The following is a 26597-nucleotide window of genomic DNA, read 5'->3' as shown; positions in this document are numbered from 1 at the left end:
TAAGTCGCCGCCCGCCCCGCCCCGCCCCGTTCCCTCCCGCCCCCTCTCGGTTGCACAGTCCGGCGCGAGCGTCGCGCCGACGCGGCCGGGAAGGAGCTGGGCCTCCGGCGCTCGCTCAAGGTCACCGGGGGCCGTGCAGAGTCCGGGTCGCCCCGCGGTCTCGCTGCGCGCCCGGGGCCCGGCGTCCCCGTTCTGAACACACTGTTTTGGCCAGCCTGCGAAATCCCTGGAAACTGACTATTCCGGCAAAGCGTCGTGACCTGGGAGAGCACCGAATGTTCTCCTCAAGCAGTGGAGTTAAGGGACAAACAAGGTAGACCTGAGGCAGAAATCAGAAAGGAGGAAACGTTGCAGGAGGAAGTTCAAGAGGGGGAAGGTATTAAGCAGACAATTCACACATGAGGCACAGGGCCCAACCAATTTGAAAGGGTGAGTTAACTCAAAACACAGAACCTTTGCGAAGCACCAAGAAAAAACCCCACTTCCAGCTGACCTCTCCCAGCGACTTCACTTCAACTCAAAAGGACAAAATTACTGAGATAGGAAGGACTTGCGATGTTTTCTAGTGACCAAAGAGTAATGAATAAATAGGAATGTTTAGGGCTTATATTATCCACCATTGAGAATGAAGTGAGAGGTCCCTTCAGTGTTTCCCGAACTCGAGGATCAGTCCCGTGGGGTGATTATTTAAGAGATGCCTAGGCCTCTCCCCGGAGATGGTTTTGGTTGGTTTGGGCTGGAGCTCAGGAACCTGTATTTTAAATAATGCTCCAGGTGATTCTTCTTTATAATTTTGTGTTTTTGGGAGACCCTGTTTTGGTGCTCTGTGCCCAAAGTTCCAAAATAACACAGTTTCCTGCCACAGTAAGCAGAATACCTAGAAAATAAGTGACCATTTCGGCGTATTTCTGTGGTTAGTTAATGTGTTGGAAATGTTAAGTAGTTTCAGTCACTGGTTCCAGGGCCGTTGGAATTTATGTCCTTGAATGAGTAGATAAATTAGTAAAAATATAGCAGTTACCATTTACAGACCATTTTTGGTGCTAAGCATTTTTTTTTTTTTTCCCAATGAGGGTCTCATTTAAGCCTCGTGGCAATTCACTGAGATAGGTACTGTTATATCCATTTTTATAGGTAAGTAAATAATGAGTGAAGAGAAGTGGCTTGCTTGACTCTCCGAAGGACAGGGAAGCTATGGAAGTGATTCTTACTGAAGAAAAAAATACGAGATTTTTTTTCCCCCCTCAGAATTTTAGTTATTAAAAAGTGAAACAAGATAGTTCCTGAAGAAGCATAATGAAAAAAACAAAACTAGGAGTAAAAGGCAAGCTGGCTATTTAATAATGTATTGCATAATATATGTTATGTAGCATCTTCTAATTCACGTTCCCTACCAACCATTTATAATTTTCTGTATAAGACTATTTCCTTTTTTGGGGTGTGTGTCAGGGAATATGTTTATTAAAGCTGTGAACAGTGAAACGAAGGAATTAGGGTAGAAGCAGCAATGAGAGAGCCTAGGCAGTGCTCTGCTTTGGCTCTCTAGAAGTGTTAGAGGAAAGAAGTGAGCCAAGGTGGGGCTGCTGTCAGCTCCCTCGGAAGTCAGAGAAAAGGTGTTCTTGGAAACAGGATCAGGGGTGAGCCCCGGTGGAGCTGCTGCTGTCCACTGCTCCCCTGGTTGCAAGTCTCCTGGGGGCCCTTAGAGTTTAGGAAGAAATAAAAAGTTCGTGCCCTGAAAGAGGCATGACTGTGCTCTAGAAGGAGCCTGCATCGAGTCTTTGTCCTGAGGGCTTTTTATCTTTTTGTTTGTTTATTTCTATAGGGGAGAATCTTAAGGGAGGGTTTGAGTAGAATATTCATCAGCTTTCCAGGTGCATTTCTTTTTTTTAAATGTATGAGACTATTTCAAAAGAGAACGTGGCTGATATTGAACCTAGTTTTAGTAAGATTTTCTTCTAGCCACTACCCTAGTCATTCTCAAAATGTGATCCCCACACCAGCAGCATCAACATCACCGGGGCACTTGTTAGAAATACAAATTCTCAGGGCCCCACTTCCGACCTATGGAATCACAAACTCTGGGGTTTGGTCCAGCAGTCTGTGTTTTAACAAGTTTTTCGTGTGATTCTGATGCATGCTCAAGTTTGAGAACTGTTGACTTACCCATACCATGCTATCAGGTGGCCTGTCTCAGATGCTCACACCAGGTAAGGGGAAAAGGTTAAAAGAAAGAAGCGATTTTTTTTCATGTTACTGGTGTAACAGATTATATGTATACTTCTATGGTTTTATGCTTTTTTTCTTGCCTTTGGTGTTCTAAATTTTCCATTGAACTCTAAAGACAAACTATAAAACATAAAATATACAATAGAATGCCCTGTAATACAGTATGAAAAAGGGCTCTCTCTCACTCTGTGGTCATCGGAAAAGGTTGAAACCAGCCTTCGTAAAATAGATAACAGAAGAAGTGAGGCATGCTAGGTTGTGAGGTTATCAATTAATTGTTCAAAAACACTTTTTGTAGAATTTCATTACGTGGACGAAAAAGAGTTCTATAGAAAGTATAACCTCACAAGGTGATGTGATCATAAATTCCTAACTGGGCAGGTCATGGTGGGTAGTCATGCCCTAGGCATATAACTTTTATGGTAAAAGGTTTATCTTTGCCTTAAGCAGGCCCTGCCCATTGTTTTTGTGCATCTAGGTTAACACAACCTTGAAACAAGCATAACCACCCTCAAGAGAGCACATAATCTTAATTATTCAGTTATCCAATCCCTGCCTTACTTTTGTCCACCTGCATGTAATCTTCCTTATGTTACTTCCTTAATTTCAAATGCATAAAAAACTGCAAAACTGTCATTCTCTGAAACATTTAAGATCTTGTGTCCCAGCCATTGTAGTCAGTTGGCTCAATATCTTATTAAATTTTTTATAGATTTGTACCTTCTTAAATCCTCTATTGCATGGCACATACCAAGTGACTTATACTGATCCATTCCTAAGTATTCATTGAAAATAATAATTCATTTATTTTTTATTCATTTTTTTCTTTAAAAATGTTTTGTACATCTATTCTCTCTCTTTTAAATATGTTTTTTATTGATTTCAGAGAGAGGAAGGGAGAGGGAGAGAAATAGAAACATCAGTGATGAGAGAGAATCATCAATCAGCTGCCGCCTGCATGCCCTCCACTGGGGATCGAGCCCACAACCTGAGCATGTGCCCCGCCAGAAATTGAACTGTGATTACTCGGTTCATGGGGCTGTTTTGCATATTTAGCTACATTCTAGGCACCCACAGAACTGGGTGCTGGAATATACATTGGTGGGGAAAATGGATCTCACTCTTGTTTTCATGGCTCTTACTGTCATGTTGGGGAGAAAGATGTTAACAATATTATCATGTAGATATATAACTATGAACTGGTAAATATTTTGAAAGAAAGGTACAGAATGCCATGGGAGCATATAACCAATAATAGTGGGTACTGAAAACACCCAGGTCTGAGTTCCATCACCAATCATCCATTGCCAGTGGAGCCAGGCTTCTTTAAAAGTATTTAACTATAGTAAACTGGCATGTCCTTTGAGAAAGTTGGAACAGTTTGTATTCCGCTTCAGAATTAGGTAAAGTCATTGTAGGTTAACTTACATTTTTCTTTGTTATCTAGGAATGGGCCAAAAAGGGGATTGATGATTGGACAAGAGCAAATGTAATTACATTTCTTGGAAAGTAGAAACTGACATCTCTGAAAAATAGCAATAAAAGTTATTAGTCCACTGTAAAATATAAAAGACCTGGAGTTATTTTAACTTGACATTTAACTTTCCATTATGGAGACAAGAATTGCTTCTATGGCATTATTGTAATACCCTGTCATAGTTAATTTCATTTTCTCTGTGTGCTTGAGTAGAGCTCTGTGAACCACAAAGTCTGCTGGGGTTTTAAAAGCTCTTAGGTATTCTGGCCAGTGTGGCTCAGTTGGTTGGAGTGTCATCTTATATACCAGAAGGTTGCAGTTTGAATCCAGTCAGGGCATATACCCAGGTTGGGAGTTCAATTCCTGGGTGGGGGGGGGGGGGGGGACTCGATACTTCTTTCCCTCTCCTCCCTCTCCCTAAAACCAATTAAAAAAAAACTATTGGATGTCATTTGATGTTCACATAGTGCCTCCTCCCTTTTCTTTTTCAGTCCCTTCCCAAATCTCAAAGTAAAGAGACTTAATTGTATTTTTATTATTTTCAAAATGATTGGAAGGATTACATATTGTACTTAGAGCAAATTAACTAATTAAAAACTTAAGAGAATAACATACATTATTTAATTAATATTTTTCCTTTTTAATAATAATGAAAATATCAGTGAATTTAATAATGGATTGGTTTTAGACCCAGATTAACAAGTGGTTGGCTGAATCTTCCTCCTCTCCCCTGCCCCAGAATTGATAAAACTAGTAGCAATTTAATCGTGTAGAACTTTTGGTAATTTTAAAGCTGAAAACAACTTGATTAAAGAATCTTCAAATAAATGGCATGGATATCTTACCTGATTAGAGAAGACTTTCAGACAAACCAGATACTGTCAACATAGCCATAAACAATTTTAAAGTCTACTTAAATGAACAAAATCCTTTATTATCTATGTAAGTCAAGAACTTATAAGGTGAGTGAAATCGATGAATATGTACATGTGTGTGTGTGTGTGTGTGTATATATATATATATATATTTTTTTTTTTTTTGCTGTGAACATCACCTTTTAAGACACAAAGTACTTTGGTCTCAAGAACTTTAAGAAATCTCTGTTACTGAACAAACAAACTAAGTATGAATGTTCAGTTTGTATTCTGAATCTTAGTAGTTAGCTCTGGGATTGGCTCTGAAACAATCCCAGAGCATATCATAACTTGTGCTCATGGGCCAGAAAGATAGGAACGGGGTCCATGATTAGGCAAGAGCCTAGCAATTGGGATGGTATAAAGCTCTGGCAGTGGGCATTTGGTGCTATCAGGCAATAGAAAAAGGTCACAGAAAGCAGGTAGATACCATCAGGGAAGTCAGAATTTAGGCAGAAGACTGGCAAGAGACAAGTGGGTAAGGTGGGCCCTTGTCCTAGAGGAATGCAAGTTCTAGGTAGAGAGTCAAGGCAAGTGCCTTATGTTTGTGTAATGGTTCTTCATTTACAATATATATTTGAAAGCATTAATTTGATAAATTTATACAACAGCCCATTGAGATAGGTATTATCATCTCTCCTTTTGCAGAGAAGTTGACAGAAGCTCAGAGTCATAAGTCCTGTCCAATGTCGTATATCTACTAAGAGTCAGAGCTGGGAATTTAATTCTAGCCTTCTGTCTCTTAGTTCTGTGTTCTGCTGCCTTTCCAGGCAGACCCCTTCCCCTTTTAATTTATGTCATAAATATATTTCCCATTATAATGAGAACCACCCTTTAACATTGTATATCACCCATCTCACCCAGAATTGTGACCTTAAAGGAAACCCTGATGAGATGGTTTCCCCCTAACAAGTAATTCCTTCTAAGCTTCTAACTTTTCTGCTCAACTTCTAAATGTGGCATTTGAAAGGTTAAGATCCATGGTGTGCAGGACAGACTAAATAGCCATCTCAGATGATGGATAAAAAATTGAATTTATTTAAGGAAAGGGGGTGGGGGGATGGGGATATCCAAAGGGAATGCCTGCACGGCACTGAGTTAAAGGGTATTGTGTCCATGATGACAGCAAAAATATACTTGGAACAGTGAAACAAGGAGGAGTATAGAACTAAAAGGAGAGCCTCACTGCGACGTCATAGAAAGGAGCCCTGGAGACAGGTTCAGGGGCAAGCCTGGGATGAGCTGCCAATGCCCATTGCTCCCCTGCTTGCAAGTCTCCGGGGCCCCTCAGAGGGAAGGAGGGGGATGGAGATGGTGCTAGTGTGCTCCCCTGATGGGGAACTTGCACTGGGTCCTTTGTCCTGAGCCTATTTATCTCTTTCTTGCAGGTGGAACTCTTAGGGGAGGTCACAGGGGAGGGTCTCAATAGGATAAGCATCAGCTTTCCAGGTGTGCTCTTTCAGGGTGGTGGTCTTCACTGATTGGTTGGTGACAGGGCAGGGGGTTGTTAGTCATTATAGCTGGTCCTCAGGCAGCCATGGTACCACTTGTCTGGTTTTGCTGCTTTTCTGGGCCTAGAGCTGAAATACAACTGAGGCCTAGATGTTAACTTTAAGGAGGAATTCTCAGGGGGTCTAAACTGCATGGCCATCGATATGCTGGGGGAGGATCGGTTACCCTGGGGACAAGGTTTGCTAGGTATCTGGAGCTTCCTGCCCTGGTGAGTTTCTGTACCTGGATTTCTGTACCTGGCTCATCTTACAGCATTCCTTAAGTCTAGATCCCAGGCATTCTTTGTTTCTTTATTGCACATATTCTCAGAGCGATTTCACCCACTTCCATAGATTTAAGTGCTATCATTCCTTAGCTTACCAATGCTTGATTGAAAAAAATAATTTTATTTAGAAAGATATTTATTTTGAAAATTTACATATAAACATTTTCAGTTTAATACAGGAAACTTTTTTTTTTTTTCAAACTAAAGGTATACTATGTCATTGGAAAAGAATTTCATAGCTAGCCACTGCTATTGTTGAGTTGTGAATAAATGGGAGGACCTATAAATAGAGATGGGTTTATATGTATTGCTTGTGGATCTTGACTCTAGAGTGGCCAAGATATAGTTAGAACCTTGGACTCTTCAAGCAGGTGCTTCAGTTATTGGTATATGACTGATTTAAATTCTTTCTTTACTGTAATTTACAACATAATGACCAGCTCTAAATGTGAAACAAATATGTAGAGAAAAAATCCTACCTTTTACTGTAAAATTAAAAGTGATGAAACAAATGGAAGCAGTACAAAGAAATAAAAACATCAGTCTTGCCCATTAATTGATTGGATAATATAAGGTTGGGGGGAAAATCAGAGATTATTAGGTCTTGACACTATTACTGAAATGTATCCAAGGGTAGGCCTTTTGATATTGGATAGAATGCTGCTTTGAGCTTCCTAATTACATAGCAGAAGGTGATGTCTTTGAAGACCTCAAGAAGATAATTGAAGAGGAACCAAGGGGACAAAAGAATAGGAGTAGGGTTCAGTGGACATCACAGAAGGGCTCAGGAATTCCGAAGAACATAGTCTTATAGTCAGGATTAAGTTGCAACTACAGACTGGAAATTCCTTAGCAATAGTACAGAGGAACTTCAGAAAAAATTCAGATCTATGATTGTCATTGTCTTTGAAGAATGTTATCTCCTGGGGAAACAACTTCCCTGAAGTACAATGCCCTCTTGCACATAAAGGAGGATGTTCAGATCTGTCTCCCCCAGCTTTCCCATGATCAGAGATTACTTTGTTAGTTGCTGCCTGCAGATACCTGAAAATCACTGATGTAGCCGTTCTGATGGAGGTGCTGATACCCCAGGTGCACTTCTAGTCCAGTTCCTTCCTTTCAAAAAGATTTCACCCACCTTTTTCTGGCTAAGAGGTTAAGAAACAGCCTATTTGAGCAGTGTTCAGGAGGAGAGGCTGAAATAAAAGATTCCTGCAATAGGAATTAGATTCAACTACATGACTTCTTCAGTCCTGGCAATTATAAGACCCCATGTTTTCTTTTAGTGCTTATTTGAATGAGTGAATTTCTGTTCATTTAATGTTTTAAAAAGTTTCATTCTTTTGCAATCACCTGGCCTTATAGTTAAGGTCAGATTTTTAATGTGGGTTAAAAAACTATAAATCCATAATAAATTAATTTTAAAAATGAAAACCAAGAATAATGCAATGGCACAGGGATTAAAGGAACTATGAAAATTTCATTCAAATAATACTTAGTATTTTGTACTTTGTGCTTTTATATACCCCATTTCAAGTCTTTACAATAATCCTATAAAGTAGTGATGATTATGCGTTTTGGCAGGGGTACAGCTGAAGGGCAAGGAGGCAAATAATATATTAAAATTATATAGTTGGTATCAAAGAGTAAAGTCAAATCCAGGTCAGCTTGACTCTGAAAATCAAGTTCTTTCCAATGCAGCAAGTGCTTTTTCTAAACTAGTTATAATTACAAAATTTTAGGCTTGGAATGAAACCTAGAAGGTCCTCTTCAGCTCTCCACCCAGCATAGAAGCCTTCTGGACAGCATCTTTAGCATCCAGGTTCTGCAATAATACCACTAATACTGTGAAAGGATGCATCACAAGTTAACCTGTTCCAACTTCCCTAAAATCGTGATAAAAGATTTCATCCAGATTATTACCATTATCTAGTTTGCCAAGACCTCAGAAAAATGTCACATCAGTGTTCCATTTAACTGTATTTCATGACCATTCAGATGCCATTGGTTAAAAACAGCTAACAAATTTTATTTTTTAGGAACTTACTGCTAAATCATGTTCAACGGCGTGGCTATTTGTTTTGGCTTGTACTTGGGTGTGATTAGGTGGACTTTTTACTGTGGTCGACTCTCATTATCAGTTAGTGAATTATATGTCATACACCTCATCTGTAGTAACCTGGTTACTTTGCCACTTACAGCAAATTTGTTTTTCTATTTTGGAGGGATGTTGAGAATGAGGGAGAAGGAGAATGAGGAAAAACAATAACAAAATAATTCTTTTCTACAGCTGGTTTATTATGCTATTTTTAAAAATTATAAAATAGTAATAATATAGGAACATACTCTCTTTGTATAAATTTCAAGCAACACATAATTTTAACATAAAAATGAGTCTCCTGCTCAAGCCGTCCCCAACCCTTTCTCCTGTTCCCAAAGGTAATCCTTAGGTACTGTGTCCTTTCAAACCTGTTTTCTTCATTCATGTACTTATACATAATAGAGACTTGTTTGTTTGCATACATGAAATTATGCTGTATATATTGTTCTGCAACAGTATGTGTCGGGGATCTTTCCATGTCAGTGCGTAAAAATCTACCTTATTCATTTTAACAAGTTTCAAAGCATGGATGTAACAATTATGTTAATCATTACCTTACTGGTGGATAGTCATGTTGTTTACATTTCCTAACTATGATAAAAAATGTTGATAAGGGTAGTAACTTATTCGGAAAATAATTCATACCAATTGTTTTCATTTTGAAAACATTTTTCATATGGGCTTTGGCCATGCTCATGTCAGTCTTTGTGAGTAGAATTTTTAAGACAGTAGATAAATCTTACTTAACTGACCATCTTTCTCTCCCTCTCTCTCTCTCTCTCTCTTTCTCCCTCCTCCCCCCTCTCTCCCTCCCTCCCTTCCTCTTTTTAACTTTTGAAAAGATTATGCAACAAGATTCATTATCATTTCTCCCTCACTGATAAGCTAATGATCATTATGACAATAGGTAACTTTTGTTAGGCATTGATTAAGTGCCAGGCTTTGTTGTAAGTACTTTACACATGTTAATATTAATTCTCAGAGAAGAATTAGGAAGTAGACACAGTTATTATCCCCATTTTGCTAATGTGGAAATTGTCAGAGGTTTTCTGATACTGGAAAAATGAGAGAACTTCCACATAGTGTACCTCAAAGCCCAGGACAATGAGTCCTTACCCCTTGTGTGGTAAAAGGACCTTGATGAGCCAAGGCCCAGTGTTCACAGCTCCCAATCAAGAACTGGTACAGACTTCATGGGGGGGTCCAAGTTAGGGTGATCAACTCCTCTTTTTGCCCCTGACTTTCTCACTTTTAGCACTGAAACTCATGTGTCCTAGTCAATCCCTCAGTCCTGGGTGAACCTAGATGGTCGGCCACCCTAGTCCAAGTAGTATTTGTTTTAAGGAAAGGCAGGGGAGAATATACCTGGAGCAGGTGGGTGGTAGCCCTGTGTTATGGTCGTGAAGGAGTTTGGCAGGACCTTCCTTGTGAACCACTGGCAGTGGGTATCTTTTCATAAACTCAGCTGTATGAATGGTAACCTCAAGGTTGCTGATTTCCCCTCTCTAAAGAGTCACTATGATACTCCCTGTGAGATAGGAAAAGATTAAAAAGGAGAAAAGGCCTACCACCTGGGTGGCATTCTAATATATTAGAACACAAAAGATGTTGAAGAGCAACCAAACCACACATATTCCCTAACAGCAAAAGTTCCTGGGTTGTGTTCTTTTTCCTGATTTTTAATGTCAGGCAATTTAAGTGCAATGTCCTGCCTTTACCTATAATAGGCCTACTAAATATCCCACTCTTTCTTGTTTCACTGCAGTCAACAGTCCAAGCTGCTGCATTATCTATGTTGCACAGATTTATGGATTTTTTTTGGTATGTGACCTGGCATTAACCTCATTGCAACAAAGATGAGATGTCCCTTTAAGAAAAATTTAAAAAGCAAAGATTGCATTTTTTTTTCATGAACAGTCTGACAAGCTTGATATATTTAGAGTTGCAAATAGAATGACTTTTTTTGTTGTTGTAAACTCAGTCACAAATTGCAAAGGGGATCAGAAAACCAGAAACTAGTCACGTTTCTTGGCAGATGGAAGGTGCCAAGAGAAAGAACAATGGGACTATGGTCGTCCTTAACAACAACAACAAAATCACGAAACATAGGCCTATTCGGTAAGATTTTATAAAGCCTGTCATAAAAACTACCTCATTTGAAAATTACTCCACCTAAGAAATTGTGATAAAAATGCTTGCTCCCAGCACTACAAATAATAGTCAACCATTTCTCACTTAATTATACAAGTTTAGCTCTGAAATTGTGCTTAACACAGCACCAAGTGGCTGAGCAAATGACATCATTGACCAAAAGGACACCTGATAGAAGTGCTGTGAAGCTCAGCGTTACAGTGTGAGGCCATTGATTTTGCAACAATTTGTTTCTTTCCTGATTTAAAACAAAAAGTGATTTTTATGCACCACAGGACCTAATCTCTTAACAGTGTTCATCCTTTATAGGTCATCATTTTCCTTGGAACATACCGCATGGTGTAATCTGTGCAGTAAGGATATCAGAAACTGACTTTGGGGATGTGGTCAGAGATGTCGCCTTGAAAACACTGGGGGCACTTGTCTCCAAGGCAGGGGTCACTTGGGAGGTAGACAGTGCTCTCCATAGAGACAGGATGTTCTGAACCCTGATTAGACAAATACATTACAAAATTTGCTACCTAAGACTTTCCGATGGAAGGACTTAGACTCTTTAATGTGCTCTTTTGACTAAAACAACGGACTTTTTGATTCTTTCCAACACGTACATATTGAACATCTCCTCCATAACTGGAAACTTTCCCCCCCAGAGTGACGGTGAGGGGGTTTGGCCTCTTGGCCAAGGGAGCGGATGCCTTCCTGACCTCATCTACCGCTTCACTCCTCATCGCTTGGTTCCGCCACTCTGGCTTACCTGCTCTTCCTCCAGCTGCCCAGCTCTCTCTTGCTTCAGTGCTTTTCCACTTACTTTTTCTTCCACCTGAACAGCTTTTGTTCCAGATGCCTCACTTTACTGACTTCTTGATTAAAGGTCACCCTCACAAGGGAGGCTTTCCCTGCCCCACCATGTAAAAGACCCCCCCACACACACACACTTTTACTATTCCTTTGTCCTATTTTACTTTTTTCGTCTCCATTTTCTTACTCCATCAATCATACAACTTTTATTTGTTTATGTTCTTTATTAAGTGTCTTCCCTCGCTATCATGTAAGCTCCACAAAAGCAGAAAATTTGTTTCTTTCCTTTCCTGCTTTATCCCTGGTGCTCACAACAGTGCCTGGCACCTCATAGCTATTCAGTGAATAACTGGAAAGGATGAATGGGTAATGTGGTCAAGTAGACAGCTCTTTTATTCACACCCAGGTTGGTCTAACTCAGTGTTTTTATGCTCCTGCATCCTGAAGGTCATGAATCAAGTTCTAAGTACTTCAGAAATCTTCAAGGTTAATAGTTTTATTCTGTGTCCAGCAAAAGACTTAGGGCATGAGGGAGGTTAACAAAGTCTCCATTTCTTCCCACCTCCATTCCTCTTGTCTCTTTCAACTACGACTTTGCTTTAGACAACTTTTTATAGTGGGCTTTCACAATACAAGATAGGATTTCCTTCTTGTAAAGACAGGATTTCCTAAGCTGAAATACACTAAACAAACAAAAACCAGAAAATAGAAAAGCAGAAAACCACTATTTAAGGTGAGAGATGTTAATTCATTGCTTCGTGTTTTCAGGGCCAGCATTTCTCAGGAACCTGGAAGAAGGGTCTGGATTATGTGTGTAAGACGCCCCTGGAGTCCTGTGAAGGCTAACTTACCCAAGACAGAGCCCGGAGGAGGCCATGAAAGAAAGGTGGGGTTTAATATTTTAACTCTACTAGAAAATAGCCTTTAAAGGTCATACAATATTAGGAAATGTCCCCCTTAGTCGCTTTCCATTTCAGTGTTAGAGAAGTTGAATGAAAAGCAGGTAGTTGTTTTTCTGTTAATGTATGCAAGATCTTCCCTGAAAAATCCTTATTCTGAGAGATCGAATTGGCATCATTCAGAGAGAAGCCATTAGATAAACAACAGCACTTAAGATTTACACAATAAAAAACTGTTTGGATTCTTACCACTTGTCCACTGTTGACTGTTGAAATGAACAGCTGTGAGCTCTGTGCTCACAGTTTTCACATGGCCCACATGTCCTTGGGGGAATCCTACAGTTGTCATCTAAACAAGCATATCTTTGTCATGTCGGGAGAGGCATCTAATTTCATACTGTTGGAGTGATGTGATCCTGGGTCCGTGCTAGGCAATTGGAAGCATTGAGTACAGTTCACTGTAGGGACTAAGGTTCTCCTTGTCCTTAATAGTGTCAGTGCCCTACTGAGGGGAATGAATACATCAATCACTTATTTGGCAACACTGTGTGCCTAACACAGTGCCGTGGAGGGATTTTAAAGAAATATGAGATCATGTCCATAATCCTGGTCCGGCTGTTGTAGGTGGTGGGAACAGCACCAGGTGTTAGACCGGTGGAGTCACACTGGACCTGGGTTCAGCAACCTCGGTACTTGGGTTCTGGCTAGGAAAGAATTCAGAGCCAAGGCCCATACTATAAGAGGACATTTATTTGGTAAATTACAGAGGTGGAAGAAGTAATTCCTAGACAAAATGGGCTTAGGAAACAAGGTATAGAGGTAAAGGAAGGGGGGCTTGGTGCTTGGAAGTGAGGAAAACAAGTTATAGAGGTAAAGGAAGGGGCTTGGAAGTGAGGAAGCTAGTGGTAAGATGGAGGCGGGGGTGAGGGAGAGGGAAAGGCTTGGCTGTGCTCCCAGGAGGGAGAGTGCTGGGTCCTCCAATGGTTTTAAGGGTGTAGATCTTAGGGGAGGTCCCAGGTAAATATCTCATTATAATATTTAGCAGCTTTTCAGGTGAGTTCTTTCAGGGTTGTGGTCTCCACTGATTGATTGGTTGGTGCCAGGGTGGGAGCCATCATTCAATGCAGCTGGTCCTGAGGTCAGTTGTGGGTGGTTTTGTTGCTCTTCTGGGCCTGGAGCTAAAATGCAAATGAGGCCTAGATGTTATCTCTAGGGAAGAAAGGTCAGGGGGTCCAAACTGCAGATATGCTTGGAGAGAAAAGGCCACCCACAGGGTGAGGTCCCACCTCATCCTACCCTACATTTGTCCCTTGCTAGGCACCTGGGGCTTTCCACTCTGGTGACCTTCTGTACCTGGCCCATAGTCCTTGCTCTGCTCATGCCTATATAACTTCCTATCACACTGCTGCCTTCATAACAGAGTCAAGTTTTCTAGAATAGAAGAAGCCTGTTTATTTGTTTTTGATTACTTTGCTAAACGCTGGCTCCAAAATTCCAACACTATCTCAGAAGTTCTTATGTTCTTCAGGAGCTGCCCCACTGACTTCAGTATCTCCTTGCTTCAGTGTATTTTGTATACACCTACTCATCAGTCTTCCTACAAAAGAAGTATATTTGAAGCAGATTGGAATTGGAATCAGAATCTAGCTCTGGTTTAAACCTTATTCTATTCACAAACGATAAGAACACGTCTACCATAGGATTGTGTCAGGGAGCAAATAAGATCATGTATGTAAAAGCAATTTGTAAAGGCTAAATATCAATACAAAAGTAAAATATTTTTGTTATAAAGCCCTATTTTGTTATGTACCCCCCTTGATAATGAAAACCTTTAAAGGCTACATGTTTCCTGCAGAATAAAGTTTCCAAAGCCTGTTATAAGAGGCCCTCTCCATCAATGGCCTATGACCCATGTCCTCTGTATTGAACCTTTTCTTTAGGCAACGCAAGCCTTTCACCATTCCCAGAACAAAGCCTTACTTTTCCATATCTATACCTTTGTGAACACAGTTCCCTGTTCTTGGAATGCCCTTCAGTTATCTTAGCCAGTTGAAACCCTACTCATTTTTTAAGGCTCAACTCAAGCACCACTTCTCATCAGTTTGTATTGGGCATGTGTCACTTGTTATACTCAGTGTTGTATTGTGGATGTATAGCTCCGTGCATGTCTCCCCTGAAACAGGAAGCTTTCTTCTGAGTGAGTGACTGTACAAGTGCTAATCAATGTTTTTTAATTCTTTAAAGTGCTTTGAATATTACTGTCATTCAATGCATATTTGCTGGAGAGGATCAGTGAATCAACTCAGAATTAGGAACTTGTTTTATACATCTCTTTTTAGATTCTATTATTATGTTTACAGTCACCTTCAGTGGGCATGTTTACCTATTTGGTGGAACCCTTGGAAAATTCAGGTAATTTTTTTCCCCCCTTGCCTGGGAAAGATAGTTACAGAGATGTAAGGCCCTCCCTCTCCTCCTCCCCCTCCCCCTGCCCTGAAGGATTCTGCCGAGTTCTGCACAAAACCTGCCCTGGAGAATGTAGTCACTTGGAGAATAGATTTTGTTTTCTATTTACTTCGCAATCTATAAAGTTCTTTCACATCTATCATTTGTTTTCAGTCTCACAACAATGGTGAGACATGTTATCATTTTGCTTATAGATGAGACACTTGTGACTTGCACAAGTTAAGTAACTCAGTCAAAGTTGTGGAGACAGCATAGGCAGAACCAGGCCTACACCCAGGTGTTCCAGTGCTGCTTTTCTTTTCCACCACAAGCTACAGCTACCACCTGGACCCTCACAAGAGTATATACTTTACTTTTTTGTGTTTCTCTTCAGACAGGAACAGTTTTGAAATGTATTTTTAAAACAAAGTCACTTAGGTTATTTTATTTTTTCTTTTCAATATATCATAACCTGATACCTTGTATATGTAATATTGTTATCAGTGGAAGTGGAATTCTTGGGGTGCTGCAAAACAAAGAATTTCCTAAGGCCCCCATGGGGGGCTGGGGTGTTCTGGAAAGCTTTATTGATGCTGTAAAAGTAAAGGGTTCCCCTCCAAGGTTCTGTCTCTGTCTTCCTCACCATGGAAGAAGTCCACTTTTGTCTTCAGCAGGGCCAGGATTAAGGCCACTGCCCAGAGTTTCTGCTCCGTATTCAAGTCCAGTTCAGTCCAGCAGCTGGCTAGCTTAGCCTGCGTTCCCAGCTGCAGTCCTCTGCATGTGGGGTCTGCGTGGCCCTGGGCCATGCAGCTGCTTAAGGCCACATGGCTATGGAGAGAGAACAGGCAAGCACACAGGCCAGTGCAGGTCATGCAGCCAGAGAAAACAAGCCGACGAGCGTGGAGAGAAAGCTCCTTTGTCTGGGGTTATTAACTTTCCAAGATTTTGCACACTTCTGATGTGGTTCAACCCCTAGCCAATCTGTTGTTCTCAGGCTAAACTGACAGGCAAGCACCTCCCCTATGTCACCCCGACTTCTGCACATGTGCTTCTCTCTCCCTTCTCCCTCAACAATCCAGTAGTGGTGGGGGGAAGGGCGGAACACTGCTGTGTGACACTGTCGCTTCCAGGTGAAGCTTCCCCGGCGACCATGCTTACAGTGTCTGGCCTCCCCCTCTTCCTGTTAATAATATTAACCAGCTAATTATGACGATAACATGATAAAGGAGAAAGTGTCACATAGGCTCTATGAGTATACTTATCCTAAGATGTTCTCGTCCCAAATTGTATAACATAGATAGGCTCAGGGAATGCTTTCATTGCTGGTGTCATGCCACTGATGTAGTTACAGGAAATATAATGTGACAAAAAAGGCCACCTGTGCTTAAAATACCTTTCAAATTCATAAGGGTAGCTTCTAGTTCAAGATGTCAAGAAGAACACATTCCTCTTTCACAGGACTAATTTGAAGTGATATTAGAGGAATAAGAAACGAGCTAGCCCAGAAAGATGGAGAGAATTGTAGGTGATCATGAGCAGGTGAGAAGAGGAAGGGCAAATGCTTTAAGAGGTTTATGAGAGCTGAGAGGAAGGGGGGAAGCAGTATTCTAGAACATGAGAGAAGGAACTACAGCTGTGCCTCAGTTTCCGAATGGACTCCGCTCCGGAAGACCGCTTGAGCTCTGAAATGTTTGAAAACCAAGGGATCCACAGCCCACAGCTAGGCCTCAGGGTCTTGCCCTCAGCAGAAGCCATGTGGCATGTTCGACTTCCGAGGCGTGTTCAAAAACCGAAGCATTGACTTCTGGGTTTACGGCTTTGGTAACCCGAAATGTTCCTCAACGGAGATGTTTGAAAACCAAGGTACCACTGTGCAAGAAACGAAGTCAACAAGTTGCCCTGCAGAACCCTGGAGACGCTTAGGATTCTGAGCTGGAACATCAGCCTAACATGTCCAATAGCCAACAAGTAGGAGTTCTAAAGACAAAACACTCATGATAGAGGAAAGGAAATCGTTTAAGAAGTAACATCACCAGACCTAAAGGCAAATCATGATTCAAAGGGTTCATAAGATAAATGAAAAAAGTAGGATAAATAAACGGGGCCCATGTTTAGGGGTATTGTTATGAAACCTCAGAACACTAAGGATTTAAAGTGAGAATTTACGTTCATACACTTTTACTTGAGGATGTATTCCAATAAAAAGAGGGTGAAAACCAAGAGAAAGAGATGGGAATATATAATAAAGAATTTAATCTTGCCCCATAGCCTTTAATCTAGCCTTTGCTTCAGCTTCTGGGAGGTAATCTCCAAACTCCTGGAATGTCATGCCTGATAGGAGTGTCTTTGCTTGCCTGGGGGATTTGGACCAGCCTAATAGAAATAGTAGGATTCAGGCTGGGGGCTTTGGATCACCTTGAAAGGCTGTAGGCTATACTTAGCCATATGGGCAAACAATCGTGTAAGTAATGGCAACTCAATAAAACTCTGAATACCAAGGCTCTGATGAGCTTCCCTGGTTGGCAAAAGTCTGTGCTTACTGTTACACATCAATGCTGAAAAAGTAATGACTATGGAGAGAGGACAATGGAAGCTCTGAACTGGGTGCTTCCTTAGACTCTGCTCTATCTACTGCTTTCCTTGTCTGACTTCAGTCCGTAGTCTTTCTCTGAAATAAATCACGACCACGAGTATAATAGATTTCAATGAGTTCTGTGGGTTCTTCTAGAGAATTATCAAATCTGAGCATGGTTTAGAGAACCCCTCCCGCTTGCAATTGATGTCACAAGGTAGAGTGATCTGTGGGCTGTGTGGGCTGTGCTCCCTCTAACCTTGTAGTTGGTTCACTGCTTCTCAGGGGTACACAAACAGAACTAGTTTAGGGGAATAATGAAATAGCATCCAAAGATGACAGTTGCACAATAGGCCAAGGGAGGAAATTGGTCTAAATTAGAGCAGAAATCAGCAGGCTTACAGAAAAAATGGACTCTATTTCAGATAATAGCTGCTGTTAATGAGTAGCTGCAAAATATAAGGATGTAGCAGAAAAAGCCTCGAATCTTAACAACGTAAAAAAGAGCAACCAGAAACTCTAGGTAGATCAAAATAACAATGTCATATTCCAAATATGAAATGATTTAAAACTTGATTATTTTTTTGCAATTGGTAAAATGTAAGAGAAGAGAGTCTAACCTTGGCACTGGTATATTTTCTTCTGAAATGTAGGTAAGAGAAAGTAATTATTAACATTTTCTGCCTCTGTGATGAATGAATAATGTACTGAATTGTCATAATAATGTAAAATTTGTTTATTCTTATCAGCTTTTAAAATAAACCTATGCAAAAAGCATGGACGAGTTCATGATGATTAGGAATAGAACATAAACACTCTCCCCTTTGATGGTGTTAAAGTAATGCTCTCGCTGACAGATGTTGGGAGATGAAAGGTGGGTGGAGAGGAGCAAGGAATGGTATGGGTACAAGTACCCTCATTTAACAAAGGGTGGAGTCGAGAGCCTATTAAAAATCAGTAAAAAATTAATAGTGATTACAAAAATGCAGCGCAGTAGAAAAGAGAATGTTCAATCTGGAAACAACCCACTCACACTGTGAACAAAAATATCAATTCTAGGTCATTTGTAGACCGTTAACCTATGAAAGGTAAAACAGTAAGGCCTTGGAAGATAATATAAGAGAATAGATTCATGATCTCAATATGAGGAAATTATTTTTAAACATACTGAAACTGAGAAACACCAATCTTAAAGGTAAGGATTGATTAAGTTCAATTACAGTAAAATTAAAAATATTAAAAATAATTAAAACAGAAAAAAAGCAAGCCATAGATTTGGAGATATTTGGGACATGTATAATCAACAAAGTGCCTATATCCAGAATATATGAAGAACTCATACAACTCAGTAAGAAAACACAATTCACTAGAAAAATGGGCAGATAGACTCAACGGCCATATCAAAATAGGGTATAGCTAGTTTTCAATACATATATGATAAGGAACTCAATCTCATTAGTTGTCAGAAAAAATGCAAATTAAAACTGCAAAGAGATACCGCTACACCCCCATCACAATGGCTGAAATTAAAAAAGACTGAAAATAGCAAGGATTGCCAAGGTGTGTAGCTCCTGGAACTCTCATACAGCTGTGATGGGAATGGAAACTTGTTTAACCAATTTGGAAAGCGAGTTGCCTTATCTACTAAAATTGAAGATACCATATCTCATGACCTAGCTGTTATCTCTTAGGCATATATCCAATGGAAGTATGTGCCCATGTGAACCAGGAGACAGGTAAAGAAAGTGTATAACAGCTTTATCCATAAGCCTAAGCATAGGAACAACTTGCTTATTGACAGGAGAATGGGTTAATTTTGTGGTGTAGTTCTATAATGCAATTCTTTATGGCCATGAAGATGAACTGTGCAACTGAATGTGCAAACTGCTGCAATCTGAATGAATCTTACAAACATAATATTAAGCTAGAAAAGGCTGATGCAGAAGAATATCTACTGCATGATTCCATTTACATAAAATTCAAACAGGCAAAATTATAGTATTGAGCGATAAATTCTTGGGTGGCAAAAATATAAAGAAAAGTGAAGAAGGGAATACCACAAAAGTCACAAGAGCTACATTTGAAGAAAAGGGAATGAGTCATGACTTAGAAAGGCATGTAGAGAGTTTCTGGGGGCTGGCACTGCTCTACTTGATCTGGATAGTAGTATAGGGATGGGTGATGTATTTTGCACACACACAGAGATTTAAATAAAAATAAATTAGTGGTATAAAGAAATTATTTAAATTATAAGGATAAGCAGTAGAGAAACTAAAAATAGTGCCATAACTGCTAAAATTGAGATGTGTGGAGGAGTCAAGTAATTAGCTAAATTCTCCTCTGCAGTCACACAGGAAGCTAATAAGAAAATCTCCAAATTGATGAACATTTTATTTAGAATTAAGAACCAAAACATGCTGTAAAAATATTGATTTCTGGTCTGCATTTTCCATTTTAAACTCATGTATGCTTACTAATTTTATAATCAAGAAAAACCATTACTTTATATTTCCATTTTTATATTGTCAAAATATCGATATGACAGAACACCCAGATTATAAATAAATGTGTGAGTAGGGTTAACTTAGTTTGAGGACTTTTAAGTTTTGAGTATTTAGCATTACCCTATGAATTTATTTTTAAAACTTATGCATCGAATAAAATGTTTTCAAAAGTCTTTCCTCTGTATAACTGTGAGAACTTTGAGAAGGTTAGAAGTAGAGTCAAGGATTCTTTGTTTTAACAGCAAAATCTCACTTTGGAACAGTTATTTATAACTGTGATACTGAGGAGAGTTAAGTTGATAGTTGTAAGTTGAGCTTTTATCTTTCCTGACTTCATTGTATTTTAAAGGCATTTGTATTATTAAATAACAATGTGCACCCTAGTGGATTTTGCTCAGTGATTAGAGTGTCGGCCCACTGGACTGAAGGGTCTCGAGTTCGATTCTGGTCAAGGGCACGTACCTCAGTTGCAGGCTCCATCCCTGGGCTCTGGTTGGTGCAACCAATCGATGTGTCTCTCTTACATCGATGCTTCTCTCTCTTTCTCTCTCTTTCTCTCTCTCTCCCCCTTCCATTCTCCCTGGGAAAAAAAAAAAAAAAAAAAAAGGAAAAATATCTTTGGGTGAGAATTAAAAAAAAAATTATAAATAATAATGTGCAATGGCTTTCATCAACAACCACCACCATCATCACCAGCCAAAGCAAACAAATAAACAAAGGAACTTCTCCACACCTCTGCAAAAACCCAGCATTAAGGATGCTCCTAAACACTAACCTGAGAAAACATTGTCCTCATCACCCACCCATTTCAGGGGAGTGGCAGGGTATTCAGGTGCAAGCATAGCTTTTAGTATCAGACATCATTATTTTATCCTGGGGCTTTTTAACAGAGCAAGACACTTATAGATCATTTTAATGATCAGTGTAGATGAATTCTGAGTTCATTGATAAACTGTACAAGAGAAAAGTTGCTTTTCAATAGATACTCTCTATTTTGTAATTCCTTGTCTGCATTATTTTTATATTAGTTTTTTAAAGGAAGATTTAGCCTGAAAAGGGCATGCAAATTTTCTTTCCTACAGCACTTTATAAAAAAACAACAACACCCACACCTTTACTAGAAAAATAATATAAACTAGATAAATATTATCTGAATATTAAAAGGAAAGAAATATAAAAGTTGACGTTCTATCATGTTAAATTAACTTCTAAAAATATGTTGTATTAAACTCTGAGACGCTTGGATAGTTATAACATTTATGATGAAATCCGAAAATTTTATAAAGGGGAAAAAGTTCTTGTTCCAACTCAGTAGCTCCTTTTGACTTTCTAGCTAACATAGAGAAATAAATATGACTGAATGTTCCGAGAAATGTGTTGCCCCATGGCAGTTAAGAAACAAATCAATAAATTATTCTTGTAAATTAACGCGGTTTTCTTTTTATGTTTTACTGTGGGCTTTAAACTCACTTTTTAGGAAAGCATGTTGAGATGTCTGGATTTTTCTGCCTTTATAGATTTAGGAACTATTTTGGTCTCGTTTCAAATGTAAACTATCTGATCGTAATGTCTCAGTACTGTTCAGTGTTGACAATAAAAAGGCTAAGGACACCCACTGCACTCATTTATGACATGAACGGGAGCTACCCAAATGCCCTCTCTCGGTCCTGGCAGGTCACCTTGCCTCTGGTTTTGTGTTGTGTTTCAGCTCGCCCTGTCCTTGTTCATACTTTCAATACACATTTCCAAAAAACGATCACCCTCGCCTACCTATGCTAAAAGCATGCATTCGGCCTTCTTTCTTGAAGAAGGTTGCATTTCAGGTATAGGATTTAGGAAATAACTAGTCATAGGAACAAAGATCAACCAATCTGTTTTTCCTTTTTTTATCTTCACCAGAGGCTATGTTTACTGATTTTAGAGAGAGACGATGGGAGAGAGAGAGAGAGAGAAACATCAACGTGAGAGAGAAATATCTCTCGATTGCCTCCCATTCTCCTCCCAACCAGGTATCAAGCCCACAATCTAGGTATGTGCCCTAACTGGAATCGAACCTGCAACCTTTTGGTGTACGGGACATTGCTCCAACCACCCAAGCCACGTGGCCAGGGTAAACAATCTGTTCCTAAACAGGGTTGACAAATAACCAGCTGCAGGCACCAAGTTCAACCTACAAGTGTGTACTCTAGAATCAGTGTGAGTCATCTGCTCTGTGTTTGGCACCCCTGTTTACACCCTATCTTGAGCCTTCTCACGTAGCAATGCTACTGGTAAATAGCTTCCCTTTCTGACAGCATGGAAGGAAAAAGGACAACCAGATCTTGGTTGATAAAGTATGTATCTTATATGCGGTGAAGGGATATTTTGGAAAGTTTTGAGCAATTATTAAAAATGTTTCTGTGTGCGTGTGCATGTGTATGTGTGCTTTTCTTTTTATGTGATATGTAATGATTCATATTTTAAGAGGGTGTGTTTTTCTCTCTTAAAGATTTGGCAGCCAGCCCGCCTTCTCAGAAATGGGTTATTTCTTTAGCTAATTTGGACATGCAGGCTATGTTTTACTCCACAAAGCTGTAACTCTTTGTCCAGACAGCACTGTCAATTATCTGTGAATATTCCTATTCAGTATAGACTTTAAAAAACAACAACATAAAAGCCAGGTCTTTTTATTAGCCTGTTTTACTCATAAGCTTTTAGGATAATTGTATATTAAAATCACTTCTAAAGCAGAAAGGAGTTATTTAAAGAGATGACCTGATTATCTTGATAAAGAAAATCATAGAGCTGCAATCCAGTTTTTAAAAGTTTGGCCTTTGGTTTGAATGCAGACTGGAAGGTAAGAACTTTTGGATTTAATTCCAAATTCTAGGATAATAAGGTTTGGGCCAAATCATTTAGTCTTTCTATATCTTAGTTTTCTAATCTAAGGGGAATCAAAGCATGTACCTATCTCCTTAAGGAAAAACAAAGCATTGGTAATTGATTTGACGATACAAATCAGTGCAAGTGCACTTGTTCTGCTTGAAGGGCTAAGCCACCTACTGTTCTATCCCTTTGCTCCTTCCTTCTGGCGCCAGCCAGTGTATGTACTCCCTTGTGGCCATCACCTTTCTCACAAGAAAAAGACCTGCCACTGTGACGAGAATTCAGAGAGAAATTTTGTGTCGTGTACAGATTCATTAACCAGAAAAGAGGCAAAATTAAGGCAGATTTTGTGAAAATTCCATTTTCTATTTTCTGAAATATGAGGAGGCAGAATTTCCTCAGAGGCAGAAACATGCACGGATGAGGCTGGAATGACCTGCTAGAAGGAATCGCAAATAGAGGAGGTGGAGAGGTGGCAGCATCCTCTCTTCTGAGGGTCTTTCAAACAAACAAAAAAAACAAGCAAAAAATGTGGCTCCCAAATAAAGGCAGGAGGGTTGGTTTGGCCACTTTGTTAGAGGTCCTTTTCATTTATAGCATGCTGGTGTCAATGATTAGGTCTGCCACCAATTAGAGCGTCAGCCTATGTGCCAAGCTGTGTATTATGTGTTGAGAACTCAAAAGTGAAAAAGAAACAGTTTTTGCTTTCAAGGTCTTCTTAACCTCCATGGGAGAGATATACATACAAATAATTACAATACTGTGTGATAAGTGCTAGGCTAGTAGCAAAAACATGTGCTGTGATTGCAAATTTTGCCTAGGGTGGTTGGGAATGAAGAAGTAATATCTGCACTTGACCTTGAAGACCATGTGGGAGATGGGCAGGGTAGGTCATTCTAGGCAGAGGGCAGAACCTGAACAAAGACCCGAGGAAGTGGATGTTAGTGGTAGATGGGCTTATTTTAGAGAGGAGAAAGTAAGTATTTGAGTGAGTGAAAGGTTAAGGTCGGTGGTGTACTGGCAAGCTAAACAGCCATCTCAGATGGTGAATAAAGAAAAAATGAATTTATTTAAGGGAAAGGGGGTAGGGATATCCAAAGGCAAGGGCTACACAGCACTGAGCCAAAGGGTTTTGGGTCCATGATGGCAGCAAAAATATACTTGGGACAGTGAAACAAGGAAGGGCATAGAAGCAGCAACAGGAGAGCCCAGGCTGGGCTGCTCTGACTCACTGAGAAGTTAGAGAAAAGGGGGCCTTGGAGATGGGTTCAGGGGGTAGGCCCAGGATGAGTTGCCGCTGCCCATTGCTCCCCTGGTTGCAAGTCTCTGGGGTCCCCTTGGAGGGAAGAGGAGGATGGAGATGGCACTGGCGTGCTCTCCTGGCGTGCTCTCCCTTGACCTGAGTGTATTTATCTCTTTCTTGCAGGTGGGAATCTTAGGGGAGGTCTCAGGGGAGGGTTTTAATAGAATATTCATCAGCTTTCCAGGTGTGTGCTTTCAGGGTCATGGTCTCCACTGATTGGTTGGTGACAGGGCAGGGGGTCATTAGTCAGTGTAGCTGGTCTTCACGCAGCCAGGACACCACTTGTCTGGTTTTGCTGCTTTTCTGGGCCTGGAGCTGATATACAACTGAGGCCTAGATATTATCTTTAAGGAGGAATTCTCAGGGGGTCTAAACTGCATGACCAGCCATATGCCGGGGGAGGATAGTTACCTTGGGGGCTAGGTCCTTGTTTTCCCAGTTTTGCCCTTTGCTAGGCATCTGGGGCTCTCTGCCCTGGTGGGTTTTTGTACCTGGCCCATCGTCCTTACTCTGCTGATGTCTAACAGGAAGTGTTTCAAGTTGGTAACCCTCCCAGGCGACATTCACTGGCTGTGTGATTTGGGGCACATCATTTGGTGTCTCTGAGCCTGTTTCTGCATCTGTAATGTGGGAACATTATTATCTATCCTGCAGAGTTGCTGTGAGAATTCAGTGAATAAATGTAAAGGGCCAGGAACAGTGCCAGGACAGAGCAGATGTTCAGCAAGTGGTCACTGTTGTTTCACCTTCCCAGCTGAGCTGCAGCTGATGCTATGGAACCGGAAATAGTTTAGAATATCATATCTTGTACTCGGAAGGGCTTCTCAACATAAACCATCTGTAAAATGGGAATAATACCTACTTACAGGGTTCTTTTGTGGATTCAAATTAATGTTAAACACAGGCCCAATAATGGTGCTAAAGAAACAGTAGTTATTATTATTAAAATTACAACAACACTTTTCTCTCAAAGACCAAATTATATGTATATCTTTTTTATACTCAGATTGTGAAGCTTATGTGGGTACAGAGCTGCACCTTCTGCGAAACCAGATGCAGAAAGTCACTTTTGAAAGCATGCTATTTCCCCGAAAGGTAATGTGTCATATTTATGAATATGTGTTCTGTGTGAGCTGGTATACATAAGTCATCTAACCCTGCTTGTTTTGCTATTTCTCTGTCCTTGTACCAGGCTTTGTATCAGGCACCCAGTAGATGCTTGAAGAAATACTTGCTACATAGGTTAGTGTGTAACTCTCTAGCTGGTTCTCTCAAACACATTTTTAAAAACAGTTTTAGATTTTCACATTGCCTTTTCAAAACCAAGTTTCCAAACCATTTGAACAGTTGAACATGTATAAATGCATGTGGTATCACCTGGTGAAAAGGATCACGTTGCTCCAAAATCATTTATTTGCCTGGAGGATGCATTGGTTCAACCTGTAGTTATCACTGTAAACAGTTATTATAGCCAGGATCATCATTATGACAATTCTAATAAGTATTATTGTAGAGGTCAACCTAATGTTATATCAATAAACCAGGACTAGAATATCTTATGAGTTCACTTCATAGTTTTTCTTGCTAGGACCTTATTTAGATACCAGAAATGGTAGAAAATCCAGCACCTTTTAGTTTCCCAAGGAGCCCTCCTTACTTTTTACTCTGTCCAATTGCATAATGCCCCTGAGAGGTCATAGCTCCACTGTTCTTTCCAGTTTTAATGACGAGCGTTGATAATAATGGAAATGGTGACATGGAGTCTGGCTCAAGCTTGTGAAAATGACACATACTCCAACTTAAAAATGTTGCATTGCAGAGGGAAAAATCAGCATGGATGCACTTGAACTTCCATATCACACAGTGCAGCTACAACCTGAGAGTACTAATTATCTCTTCCAGCAACTTCAAAGCAGAACTGGACTCACATCATGCCACACAAAGCCTCTTTTGTCTTTCTTTTGAAGGGCCCTGTGAGAAAGAGACTGTACAACTTGCCTTGAAAATGTATCTGTTCTTTCAGAACTTATTGGGTTCACATGCTAAATAGAAATTTGTAATACTACAAATTTAGCTTAGCTCTTGTTTGTTCCTCAGTTAACCAAAAAACTTATATGCACACATGCATAGCCCAAGGACACAGACAATAGTGTGGTGAAGGCCTGGGGTGGGGTGGGGTGGGGTGGTGGCTGGGCAGAGAAGGGAAGTTGGGGGGAAGTAGGGAATATCTGTAAGAATGTCAAAAATAAAAAATAAATTAGAAAAAAAAGAAAATATATCTAACCAGCACTCTTTTTGCTTCAATGAGTTATTTGACTTAGATTCAGCATCTTTCATCTGGTAGAGACTTTGAAAATCTATTTCTTTATAGATTTGAAAACTAGAAGGTATTAGTTGGGAATTTAAACTCTGGAGTTTTCAGAGGCTTCACATCTTGTTCCCAAAGCTGTATTTACTTTCATTTGAGACGTTTGATACTATAGGTGCTGCCTATAGGCTTCATAGTGATCACTACCCTGGCCCTTCACGTTCAACTGTTCTTTTCACCATTGTGATTTATGCACT

The 26597-nt window shown here is 40.0% G+C and overlaps 1 protein-coding gene across 1 annotated transcript in view; it reads left to right on the top strand.

The window, feature by feature from the left end:
* Positions 1 to 26597, top strand: part of LOC308563539 (uncharacterized protein) — a gene marked incomplete at its 5' end in the record, with an annotated part of 107485 nt that overhangs the window by 399 nt on the left and 80489 nt on the right. The window contains 3 exons of the mRNA XM_081150771.1: positions 5 to 313; positions 12213 to 12330; positions 25039 to 25127. Coding sequence (XP_081006897.1) covers positions 5 to 313; positions 12213 to 12330; positions 25039 to 25127 — 516 coding nt within the window. The remainder of the gene's footprint in view (positions 1 to 4; positions 314 to 12212; positions 12331 to 25038; positions 25128 to 26597) is intronic.

This window comes from Miniopterus schreibersii (genome assembly GCF_964146895.1).
Source record: "Miniopterus schreibersii genome assembly, chromosome: 11".
In the NCBI taxonomy this organism is placed as follows: domain Eukaryota; kingdom Metazoa; phylum Chordata; class Mammalia; order Chiroptera; family Miniopteridae; genus Miniopterus; species Miniopterus schreibersii.
The sequence above is the reverse complement of the archived record's forward strand: the minus strand, read 5'-3'. Positions and strand labels throughout refer to the sequence as shown.